This window comes from Hyperolius riggenbachi, chromosome 4 (assembly GCF_040937935.1).
Source record: "Hyperolius riggenbachi isolate aHypRig1 chromosome 4, aHypRig1.pri, whole genome shotgun sequence".
NCBI classification, from domain to species: Eukaryota; Metazoa; Chordata; class Amphibia; order Anura; family Hyperoliidae; genus Hyperolius; species Hyperolius riggenbachi.
The window spans coordinates 266,012,282-266,025,748 of record NC_090649.1 but is presented as its reverse complement, the minus strand read 5'-3'; the positions used below and the strand labels follow the sequence as shown (position 1 = coordinate 266,025,748).

Sequence of the window (13,467 nt, the reverse complement as noted above, 5' to 3'; positions counted from 1 at the left end):
GTGTTAGTTCTGAAATGTATTACGGTCAAGTACCATGGCAAAAAACTTTTCAAGGATATTGCATTAAAAATAAGTAGAACTTCAGAAACCAATCTTTTATCTTTAATATTCAAAATTGAAAAAAATTGACCAAAAAAAATCCAACTTTAATAGTGGGAAATATATCCACCCAATGGCATTAATCAGACTTCAAGACTTGTATTTTTCTTTTTAGGTGACACACTGTCTTGTTTTGGGTTGACTAACTCTTCCTCAGCCTTTAAAAATACAATTTAGATCTTGTAACGGTTGCGGAATTATTTCCGTGGCCAGCGCACAGGATGCACGCTGACACTGTGGAAATCCTCCACAAGCGTATAATCTGACAGAACCCAGCTATGGTGCTATGCACCTGTAGAGGGAAATTCCCACCGGCAGATGGAGCTGTGGAGTGCAGAGGAACACAGCCTCTGTACTGCCACAGATGCCAGATGGGAATTGTACGAGTTGAAGCAATGCAGGGCAAGATAGCCCTTAAAGAGAGAGAGCACAGAGACAGAATGTATGTGTGTCCACCAATCTAGTCGCCACCCAGCGACGGTGAACACACAACAGCAGAAACAAAGTGGGAATGCAATCGCAAGAGTGGCGATTGCCAATGTATGTGTGTCCACCAATCTACTCGCCACCCAGCGACGGTGAACACACAACAGCGGAAACAAAGTGGGAACGCAATCGCAAGAGTGGCGATTGCCAATAGTGACACAAGACCAAATTAGACAGAGCACAAATGTAGCAAGAAAGACACAGCAAATAACAATGATCAGAACGTCAAAGAAAATAACAAAAGCTAGCTAAACACGAACTCCGCACTCATTTGCAACAGCGAACGCATTAAAGACACAATCACCACGCGTTAGGCGCCCAGTGATAAGCGTGCAACCCTAACTAACCAATGTAACACAAACACGAAATAGAGAACGCGAACGCTTGCTAAACGGTTACCTCACCGAGCCTACAGCAAGCGTTCGTACCAGACAAGACAGACAGAAGGAGCAGCCAGCCAGCAGCAACCGCAGCTCTGGCCTACACTTTCAGACAGAGCACAGAAGGAACCACCGCCACTACCGCTAGAGCGGATGCGATCCAGACAGACAAACAGATGGAGCAACCAGTAGCAACCGCTGCTCTGGCTTGCACCCCTACAGACAGAACGATTTCCTGTCGACCGCCACCGGCGACAAGACAATCGCAACAGATAGACAGTTACAAGGCAAAACAGATTATACAACCTGACTACGCTGGAAGGGATGCCTAGTGCAGTCCCAAGGAATTACTCTAAGGTAATCTTAGCAAACAATAGCAAAGGCTGATACTCCAGGAGAGTTAGCAGGAACAAACCATCATGACCCGCAAGTAATTCTGGGAAGAAATGGTTTTTATACTGCAAGCCATCAGAGGAAACAGCTAAGCAATTTGCATGACAAGTGTATGCAAATTCCTCACCAGCAGAGCAACTCTGAAACTTGCAAAGTGAAGACAGGTCTCTTTTCCAGAGACCTGTAGCATTCAGACCTAAAGAATGGTCAAACAGCTGTCTGCCTGTGCAGACAGCTGAGCAGATCATTACAGATCTGCAATGCAGCTCTTAGGTGAACTAGATAGGTAAACTAGACCATCATGTGTCAGGACGTGGCGTCAATTTGCTGATACAGTTCCTGTTTACACTTAGTGGTGGACCTACCTGGCTTGATCTTGTCCGGATGATTTGTTTTTATTTACTTATAGTCTAGTTTACCTATGAGCTGCTTTGCAGATCTAAATTGTATTTTTAAGGCCTGAGGAAAGGTTAGTCAATGTTGTCCCCTAAAAAGAAAAAAATACAAATCTTTATACCTTGGTGTGCCACATTTACATGATTAAGTCATTGGAATTGATATATTTCCCACTATTAAGGGTCTTTCTTGTTTGTAATTTGAATATTAAAGATAAAGAAGACTATTTTCTGGTTTCCAAAGTTCTTATATTTTTTGAAGCAATATCCTTGTAAAGTTTCCTGTGATTGTTTTTTGTGGGGGAACACCTTTAATTATATTTTTTGTACTGACCTCCCATTATTTTTTAATATCAGGTACCAGGGCTACCAGTTTTTCACCAAGCTATGTGTCCCTTATGGTAGCTATCAAAATACAATGAGCTGCAACCCAACAACAGAATCACAGCAGATAAGATGGATTGTGGGGCTTGTGGTCTTAGCTTTGTAAATGTAACTAGGGTGGAAAAAAAACTCATTTATCACAAAGCCAGCTGTACAGAATATAATCAGAGTTATCCCCAGGAGCCAATACCTTATATGCTGATAAAGTTCTCAAAAAATGTTGTAATAAACAGAATATTGCTGTAAGATAAATGGTGTGAGAAAAAGAGAGTGTCCCCATGAAGGAGTGCAAAATAAGAAACCTGGGGCCATATGCAATTCACTTTTTCACCTGAGTTATCTCCTAGGAGATAACTTTCATATTTTCTTTAAAATAGCTTTTCAGAATTTTACAATTGAAAAACTAACCAAAAGTTGGTGAAAAGGTACTACTGAATTTATTTTGAATGTTTTCTTGCTTGTTGGTGGTTTATAACGCATTTTATGGCAAGGTGTGAAAATATCACCTAGGAGAAAACTCAGGTGAAAAAGTGAATTGCATATGGCCCCCGATGTCCAAAGACAGGCATAAAAATGTCACCTAGGAGTGTTTTTCTTTTGTATTTATTTCATAAATGTATGGGAGAGAGTGTGATATTTTTCACAATTTTTACTCGGTTTCATTAACTGACAACTTCTGTCCCAAAATAGTTTGCTCATGTCATATTAAAGAGGAACCAAACAAAAAAAAAAAGATGTGACCATATAGCACCCACAGCATTATAAATAGAAAATACAACAACACTCCATCAAATTCAGGCTACCATCATTTATAACAATGGAAAAGAATGAAAACCACATGAAAATGCAAATACTTAAGATTTCCAATTTTATTTGCAGCTGCAATTCGGGAGAAAGGGAAGGGGGGAGTTTGAGGCTTTAGCCTTCAATTATTTAGTGGTTAGTTAATGGTTACGTGGTTATTCTTAAAAAAAAAAATCAGAATTGTATATTAAAATTCAATGTTATTGTGCAAGGCATGATCACTTTTTGATTTGGGTATGCTTTAACTGACTTAAAGCCCTTACTATTTGCATTGCATTTCTTCAGCAAATAAAACATAAATAGAAATAGAGCTAGAATGTCCACTATATAAATTTTGAATATACTAACTGTTTCTTTACAGCTTTTTCAAACTAGCTCCAATAATAATGATTTCATTTAACAAAACAATGCACCATCTTGTGGTTACAAAAAAGCAATGCAAGAGCTTGTGACTTCAATTTAGCTTTGCAAGCGGATGAGCTGTTATTTCTATGTTAAAAAAATCTGCTTTTAAATGCAGTAAAATTCTTTCTCTTTTTATGATTTTAACTCAGTTTTCATTAAACAAGGATTTTTGAAGTAATAATTTTGTCTATCTAATGTAAAACAAGTAAACATAATAACATTTTACAGTTACATAGTAAGTTAGGCCTGAAAAGTAAAACCTCTAATAACTACAATAGTTGTAATTCAAATTGAACTCTTCAACTAGCCATACATGGATTAATAATGATAACATCCTGATGTGGGATTTGATTGATTACTTCAGAAATCGATTGGGTAGAAAGGTTGACTGTATAGGACTCCTAAAGGATGAGGGGGGGGGGGGGGGGGAGCTCAACGGTGGATGACCAAGGTAAGGCAGAGTTATTAAATGCTTTCTTTGCTTTTGTCTTCACAAAGGAAACAGCACTGTTACAAATTACAGATGAAGAATGTCAATCTTCCAACTGTAATATTAAATACTTAACGCAGGAAGAAGTGAAGGCAAGACTAAATAAATTAAAAATAGACAAGGCACTTGGCCCGGATGGCATGCATCCTCGGGTCCTAAGGGAATTAAGTTCAGTTATAGATAAACCCCTTTATCTTATCGTTTGTGACTCTCTTTCAACTGGCAGAGTCCCAGTGGATTGGCGTACAGCCCACATTTTCCCATTATTTAAGAAGGGCAAAAAATCAGATCCAGGAAATTATAGACGTGTAAGCTTAACATTAGTTGTATGCAAACTATTTGAGGGGTTACTAAGAGATACTATACATGACTTCATAGTAGAAAATAATCTTATTTCTCAGCATCAACATGGGTTTACTAAAGACAGGTCCTGTTTGACTAACATGCTCAGCTTTTATGAGGTAGTGAATGCTAATGTGGATATTGGGAATGCTGTAGATGTGATATACTTGGACTTTGCAAAGGCCTTCGACACTGTTCCACACAAAAGTCTGGTGCAAAAGTTGAGGATGCAAGGACTGGGGAAGAGTCTGTGTGCATGGATAGGGAACTGGCTAATGGACAGAAAACAAAGAGTTGTGGTCAATGAATCAGAATGGGAGACTGTTAGCAGTGGGGTCCCACAGGGGTCTGTACTGGGTCCAGTGCTCTTCAATTTATTTATTAATGACCTAGTAGATGCAGTAGCGAGCAATGTTGCTATTTTTGCAGATGATACAAAATTGGGCAGAATTATCAACTCTCAGAAAGATAGTATCATATTGCAACAGGATCTAGATTGGATGGCTATATGGGCACATACATGGCAGATGAAATTCAATGTTGAAAAATGTAAAGTCATGCATTTTGGTCGTACCAATGGTCTAGCATCATACAAAATAAATGGGATACAGTTGGGGACATCAAACTTGGAGAAGGACTTAGGAGTACTCATCGACAAGAAGTTAAATAATCATACTCAATGCCAAGCCACTGCAGCTAAAGCTAACACAATTTTGGGATGCATTAAAAGGGAAATAAAAACTTGAGATGCTAGCATAATATTGCCCCTGTTTAACTCTCTAGTAAGGCCACATCTGGAATATGGAATTCAGTTCTGGGCACCACATTACAAAAAAGATATTGCAGTTTTAGAGCAGGTGCAGAGACGAGCAACAAAATTGATACGTGGGATGGAAGGTCTCACTTAACAAGAAAGGTTAGATAAACTGGGTTTATTTAGTCTAGAGAAAAGACGCCTTAGAGGGGATCTTATTAACATGTATAAATACATCAGAGGGCAATATAATAGCTTGGTGAATTAGCTTTTTGTCCCTAGGCCTTCTCAGAGGACTAGAGGACATGATCTGCGCTTGGAGGAAAAACGTTTTAGCCATTTATTTAGGAAAGGGTTCTTTACAGTAAGAGTGATTAAGATGTGGAATGCATTGCAACAGGAAGTCGTTATGGCAAACTCTATACCTGCATTTAAAGGGGGCTTAGATGCTTTCCTTGCGTCGAAAGACATCCATGGCTACAATTACTAGGTAATGCCCAATGATGTTGAACCAGGGATGTTAACTGATTGCCATCTGGAGTCGGGAAGGAATTTTTTTCCCTTTTGTGGCTAATTAGACCATGCCTTGTAAGGGTTTTTTCACCTTCCTCTGGATCAACAGGGATATGTGAGGGAGTAGGCTGGTGTTGTACTTTGTTCTCTGGTTGAACTCGATGGATGTATGTCTTTTTTCAACTAAAATAACTATGTAACTATGTAACTATGTGATTGGTGTACCACTCTGTCCCACTCTGTTGTAATTAGATTTCAGCAGACTTTTGCTTCAAAATTGAACTGTTACTGTTATACCATTTGATGCAGTACAACCTAATAAATCCATTTATAATTTAGTAAATCCATTAATCCCATGTCTCTGCCTCCTTCCGACAGCTACTGTCATATTCAATCAAAATTTGATCAAATCCCAAGGCCCTCATATGGCCACCTTTAAGATGTTACCCGATGGGGATCTGGACCCAATCCCTCAGGCAACATAACTGGGCAAAGTGTACAGCTGACAACACATTCTGTTGTAATGCGGGGAGGCGGAGGGCATGATGAAGCATAGTACAAGCATAGTATCATGCAACAGGTGGGGTTAGCAGCATGAACAAAGGTATCGCCCATCACTCGGCCAAGTTAATCGCTCGATGGATTGCTGGCTGAGCAGTGATTGGGGATCAGGGGCTTCTTTACACATGCCAGATTATGGGCAGAGGCAGTCGTTATCGGCTACCTCAGTCAACTTTATACTAGCGTGTGTATGGGCCCTTAGACATGAAGTTACTTTTATTCAGTTTGGCCAGTGATGAATAAAGGACGCAAGTACATCTTTACCTATGCCCACAGCCATCAACTATTCCTAACTGGAGTAAGGGAGTTTAAAACATCTATCAAGTTGTTATTGCTGTTTCAGTTCTGGTAGCAGAAGTGTCTTTCCTGCTAAGGATGCCCATTCTCCAATAGGTTTTTGGTAGATCGGGGGGGGGGGGGGGGGGAGGGGGTAGCAGGCATTGAGGGGACACAGATGCATATCTTTGAAGGGGAACATGCCTCTGTTTCCCATTTGAAACATTTACACCCACCTCAGGTACACTAAGCATTTTTATTCCACTTCAGGTATGCTTTCATGGATTTTGTAAGCATCATTCAGTTAGTATCTGTATAATTGCTTGTTGGTCCTCTGGCCAAACCCAAAAGTTTACATTTGACAGTATTATTGAAACCTAGCTTACCTTTTCTAATTGAGCATTTTTTTTTGACTTGTACAAAAATTCTCCAACAGCCACAAAGACAGATAGGACCAGTCCTGCAGCCAAGACGATAAAAATGCCTCCAATATTTTGTACTCCTAGAGCACTGGCTTCTTTACTTTCCTCTTCCGGGCACCCATTGCCTCTCCACCATTTTTCCTTCATCATATGGAGAATTCCTTCTTCCTGAAGCTGAAGAATGGCTATTGTTATTTTATCTCTATATGGAGAACCTGTAAACAGAATAAACAGCATTAGCTTTATTTCTTTTGTTGCATTTTGGTATTACTGTTTTACTTTAGAGCTTACATGTGGGAAATGCTAAGTTAACTTGGTCATATACATTGTCATATACCTTGGTCTCCTTCATTAGTTCTGATTTTTTTCTATCTGGTAATTCTGCATTATTTTAGAGTATTGTATGGCTGGTATTAACAAAGTTATACTACCCTCTCTGCCATACCATTGTAAAGCACATGGACATGTTAAAGCCCAAAGCATGTTCAAGTGGTTTAGATACTGAAGAGGTCTTTAAGAACATTTGTCGTGGCTTTAAGTACTGTCTGAGTTCATATTGAGGAGGATATTGCTGATTTCTGGTTTCCCACACTGGTGTAACAAACAACTGCAAGTGAGAGAAAATTACCACAACTGGAACACAGCTGGTAATAAAGAAATTTTCCTTTTTTAAATCAGGGAAGTCTTACATTCTCCATTTGGTTTCTATTGCCATTTGTATCCTTATTGTGGTAATATCTCTCATGAGAGCTAAAAATACATGAAGAGAAAATAAATAATCTTTTCAAAAAGAGAAAAGAAAACAGTAACAAACTGAAAGTTGGGCTTTAAATTATTTTGCTAGAGACCAGGATCCATGGTTGACAGAGGAGATTTCAATACTTTGTGAAAATCAGAGTACTTTAGTGGGCATACTTGGTTTGGTGTTAGGACTAAGTGTAGGGTGGTTAGGGTTAGGTGTAGGCAGGTGTAGGTTAGAGTTAGGAGTAAGTGGAAGGGGGTTTGTGTTAGGCATAGATGGGGAGAAGTTAGCGTTAGGAGTAGGTGGGGCATGGTTAGTGTTAGCCATAGATAGTGGAATAGTGGAGGTTTAGTGTAAGAATTAGAGTTGGTAGAATATCAGTAAAACTACCACTATCCTACTATTGGGGATAATACAATATTGGTATAATTACCCATATTCTACTATCGGATATAGAAGAATAGTATTATAATTACCAATATTCTACTATTGGTATTACCAGCTCCCATTTTTTCACAGCTTATTTTTCATGTACACCTAATCTGCGAAAAAGGTATGCAAGGGATAATCAATAGACTGCATAGTTCATGTGTAAATAAAAAAAAACCTGAATTTAAAGTACACCTGTCAATAGTTTAAACAAAAGTTAAAAAGTAATCGATTCTTTACAGTGAAAGGAGCAACGTTGAATGACAAGCTTAGATAAAATGTTGCAAACACAACTAGGGATGGCCCGAACGGCTTTTCCAGAAGTTCGGTTCGCCCCCATAGTGCATCATGAGGGTCAACTTTGACCCTCTACATCACAGTCAGCAGGCACATTGTAGCCAATCAGGCTACACTCCTTCCTGGAGCAACTCCTCCTCCCCCTTATAAAAGGCAGGCAGCATCAGGCTTTTCACTCACTCGTGTGCCTGCATTAATTAGAGAAAGGAGAGCTGCTGTGCAGAGACCTATAGGGAAAGCTTAGTTAGGCTCTTGTAGGCTTCTTAGCTTGCTCCTTGCTGATTCTTATTGCTAAAAAAGCACCCCTCAACAGCCCTTGTCCGAGCTAATCTTGTTCTTGTGATCAATTTTTTTTTGTGTTTGTGTGTCTCACAGACACTTGTGTTGCATAAATAACCTTGATAATTCCTACTGTGTGTGCTACTGCCAGGCCCAGCACATTCAGTGACTACCTGTGTGTGTGACAAATGCACATTGTAATACCCATCACTGCATATACCTACTACCTGTTGTTCACTTCAGTGCACCCACCTACCTATGTGAGCACATGCAGTGTGATATTTAATACCACCAGTCACTCTACCTGTTCACGGTACATGTGTGTGACAGGTGCACATTTGTAATACCCATCACTGCATATACCTACCTGTTGTGTTCAGTGCACCCACCTATCTACGTAAGTGCACGCAGTGTGATATACCACTCCATGCATACCTGTTAACTGCACCTGTGTGACTGCACATTGTATTAGTCAAGTCAGTGCATACCTTTCACTTCATCACCCCCCCCCCAATATGGACAAAACAAAAGGCAGGGGCAGGCCACCTGGCAGGTCTGTTCGAGGTCGCGCTGTCGTGATTTCGTGCGGCCCAAAGTACAGTGTTCAGAAGATGGCACGTGCCATCAACCCCCAATATTGTCAGGACGTAGTTAACTATTTAACACAGAACACCTCATCTTTCTCAGCTTCCTCACGGAAGCATGACATATCTTTCTCCTCCTGCTGTGATTCTGGCACCCCACTTAACACTCAGTCGGCCGCCACCACCAAAGTGCCATCACCCCAGGGCTCAGCGGTGTGCACATTTGTTGTGTATCTGTCTCAAATGAGAGCAATGCCACCTGTACTCTCTGCCACCGAAAATTGAGTCATGGAAAGACCAAGACCCGCGTAGGGAACTACCTTACGAAAGCACATGATTACAAAGCACAAGCTTCAATCGGATGACCACCTCAGGTAATGGCGGCGATCAAATGAAACACACAGCTAGTAAAGTGCTAGCTGCGTGTTTTAAAACAAATTGTAAAAAAAGACCCACCAGGGGCTGAGATATCCACCGCGGTGGTAATGGACAAGCTGAGCTTGTCCATACCACTAAGGTGGTTAATCTTCACTCATTATTTGCCAAAATCCTTAAATTAGTTTAGTTGATAGCAATTTACAGAATAAGTATTTTATATTTACACAGAAAACTTAATGTTAGCTAAAAGTTTTAAAGGAAAGGTTCAGGGACTAGCTAAAAAAAATAAAAATCCATTTCCACTTACCTGGGGCTTCCTCCAGCCCGTGGCAGGCAGGAGGTGCCCTCGGCGCCGCTCCGCAGGCTCCCGGTGGCACCATGGAGCGCAGAAGAGGCCCGACCTGGCCGCCGGCCTGGCCAGGTCGGGTCGGCCACCGGAGACCACCGGGAGCCTGCGGAGCGGCGCCGAGGGCACCTCCTGCCTGCCACGGGCTGGAGGAAGCCCCAGGTAAGTGGAAATGGATTTTTATTTTTTTTAGCTAGTCCCTGAACCTTCCCTTTAACTTATACAGACAGCAGCTTGCTGTATGTATAAATAACTTTACTTCCTTTGGAACATACATACCAATACAAATTATAAACTATAATACACTGTTGACATGCACCTGCTCACCAGATTAAAACTGTGTCATCATCTGAAATCTACTTCAACTGTGTCATCTTCTGGAAATTCAACCTACAGTATAGCATTGGCTGCACCCTAACATAATGATTGAGGACACAGTTATGGCACTAAATTACTTTCATTATAAGTATGTTAGTGATCTTTGAGAGTATATTACACCTTATGTAAGTACACTAAAAACATGCTGCTTGGAATTACACTTTTCAAGCAAAATTATTTAAGTGTACCCGAGTCGAAACTCGCGTACAAACTGATATACAAATTGAGAGGGAAGCCTCAGGATCCCATTGAGGCTTCCCTCGCTTGTCTGATGTCCCTCGTCACATATCAGGGCCACGCAGCTCCTCTTCTTGCAGTGTGGCCACACAGTAGCCGTGCGAGCCTGCCTGTGCATGTGCAGTAAGCTGGAGCTGCGAGCTCCATGCTACTGTGCAGGCGTGCCCGTGCTCGTGTGTGTACTGTGCGGCCATCGGGGCCCAGCGACGGGGGACATTGGACCACCGAGCAAGGCCTCAATAGGATCCTGAGGCTTCCCTCTCTTCAGGTGAGTATCTTATTTTGATCCAGAGCTTTGACTCATGATTGCTTTAAGAAAAAAATGAAATACAGAGTTCTTGAGTGTGAATTATAAACTGTACATATATTTCTATCTGCTAAATAAACAAGGAAGTTTCTATTTTTTACTTAGACAAGATGCCCAACAGCGCGAGTCAATGAAGTCAGCAAAAGCCTGCAGCATTAATATTATGTGTCTGGACATATGGTAGGAGTAAAAACTTTGAAGTGGTTTTTACTCATTTTGCAGTTCATTTTTTGAAACGTACAACAGTCAAATATGGATTTTCTATCTCTTATGAGAATACTTACCGTGGATTTATTTTCAGTCTGAGACATTTTTTTAAGTTTTCAGCATGGAAAGTTAGTTAGAAAAGCTACAGGCAGAACTTGCTCTTTACCTTTTCCCCTTTATGGTTTCTAAAGTTACTGCATAGTTGTACACACTGCCACAGGACACTAGTGGGTCTTGTATTTGCACTTATTTCAGTGCACACTAAAAGGTCACCTTCATTTCATTACAATTAATAACAATAATAACATTTCTATAGCGATTTTTTCCCATAGGACTCAAAGCGCTTAGGCTCTCTCAGATTCAGTAAAATGAAGTATAAACACAACAAAATTAGATTTGTGCAAATGCCAAACTGAACAGGTGTTTTCAGTCTGGATTTAAACATGTCCAGAGATGGAGCTGTCCTGATATCTTTACATTTAGCAATAATAGAAGTGTTCCTGGTAGAGAAATTAGTACAAAAAAATGTGTGCCTATCAGTTTTTACTAACTCATCCTAGAATATTTAAATAGTTAAAAATCATCACATGGGGTTTGCATATCCTTGCATGAACTGGAAGTAAACAAACGGGTTTCTTTGTTCCAAACTTATGTTTAGGATCCAAAATTAAAAAAGGTACCCTCATGCACTGTTTTACAGTAGGTAACAGTGCGTGGGACAATCATTGTGAGGCTATGAAGTCCTACCCCCATGGCATAGGTAGAAGCCACAAATGAGCCGATGTGGCCTTATGACCACAGGCACTAAAAACACTGAATCTTTTTTTTTTAATGGACAAACTAGATTCTACACAGGGTTTATTGAGAATTCCATGGCCTGTTATAATTACAACACAATGCAACAGTGTGGTGAACAACAGTACAAATTCTCCAGTACAGAAAGGTTCAGTAAACATGTCTAAAGTTCGCAGTTAAAGAGAGACTGAAGCCTTTCAAAATACCTGTTTTTATGCTGCAGGCTTCCTCATCATTATAAACCAAGCTGATTTGCCATGGGGACACAGTAGAACGAGGTCTTTATCCCATGGTAAATCCCGGGGCAAAATTCCATGTATAGGTTAGCTGGGTAGGTGCCCCCAGTATAGGTTAGATAGGTAGGTGCCCCCCAGTATAGGTTAGATAGGTAGGTGCCTCCAGTATAGCTTAGATAGGTAGGTGCCCTAAGTATAGGTTAGATAGGTAGGTGCCTCCAGTATAGGTTAGATAGGTAGGTTCCATCAGTATAGGTTAGATAGGTAGGTGCCCCGGGTATAGGCACAGCGGTGGGGGGAGCGGGCATGGAGTAGTTACAAACTTACCTTCCACGATCCCCACATGCAGATTCTTCCTACTTCCGCCCTCCAAAGTTGCAAGTGGTAGGAGCACCAATGAACCAGGGGGTGTGCCTTGATCCCTGCCCCAGTGCCTCTTGGGGCCCTCTGTAGTCAAAATGCACTCGGATCGGCACCACCAAAGTAATGTAAAGCTCTTTTTATTCCATAAAAGCAGTGACAGACGCTGTTTCGGGCTATGCAGCCCTTTCTCAAACTGCTAAAGAGCAGTTTGAGAAAGGGCTGCATAGCCCGAAACAGCGTCTGTCACTACTTCCTCCCTTGGCGTCTGTCACATTGGTAACAGCGCCTCCTGTGATGACATGCGGACATGAGGCTGCATGTGGGGATTGTGGAAGGTGAGTTTGTATCTACGCTATGCATGCTCCCCCCGCCGCTCCACCCAGCACCCTCCAGCACCCCCCCTCCTGCCACTCAATCTGGCACCCCGGGCAATTGCACTATTCACCCAAAGCTAGAAATGGCCCTAGAGGCGGGTCCCCTACTGGCTACAGGCCCTTGGGCCATGCCCAAGTGCACGAATAGTCAATTCGCCCCTGGCTGAAAGAGTAATCATTCTTTCCCTGCGTGCCCATGTAGCTTAAAGAGACACTGAAGCGAAAAAAACATTTGATATAATGAATTGGTTATGTAGTACAGCTAGTGTTGGGCGAACAGTGTTCGCCACTGTTCGGGTTCTGCAGAACATCACCCTGTTCGGGTGATGTTCGAGTTCGGCCGAACACCTGACGGTGCTCGGCCAAACCGTTCGGCCATATGGCCGAACTAAGAGCGCATGGCCGAACGTTCCCCGAACGTTCGGCTAGCGCTGTGATTGGCCGAACGGGTCACGTGGTTCGGACCCGAACGCGCTCTGATTGGCCGAACTGTCACGTGGTTCGGGTAAATAAATACCCGAACCACGTCATATCTCCGCCATTTGTCTGTGGGTTTAGCTTTGGGTAGGCAGGCAGGGTAGTTCGCGCTCCAGCCACGCTAGCCAGGGTCCCCCCCAGTCATTGTGTGTCGCTGCTGGGAATAGTAGTACACCGCTCGCTCAGCATTCTGTTTACTGCCACTCTGTGTACCTCGCTCAGCCACACTATATAGCATTCTGTTTACTGCCACTCTGTGTCTGCTGGGAATAGTAGTACACCGCTTGCTCAGCCACACTATATAGCATTCTGTTTACTGCCACTCTGTGTACCT

At 41.8% G+C, this 13,467-nt stretch overlaps 1 protein-coding gene across 1 annotated transcript in view; it reads right to left on the bottom strand.

Moving 5' to 3' along the window:
* The window catches only part of GRIK2 (glutamate ionotropic receptor kainate type subunit 2), an 853,883-nt gene that overhangs the window by 29,085 nt on the left and 811,331 nt on the right, over positions 1-13,467 (bottom strand). Inside the window, exon 16 of the mRNA XM_068231225.1 lies at positions 6,669-6,919. Coding sequence (XP_068087326.1) covers positions 6,669-6,919 — 251 coding nt within the window. The remainder of the gene's footprint in view (positions 1-6,668; positions 6,920-13,467) is intronic.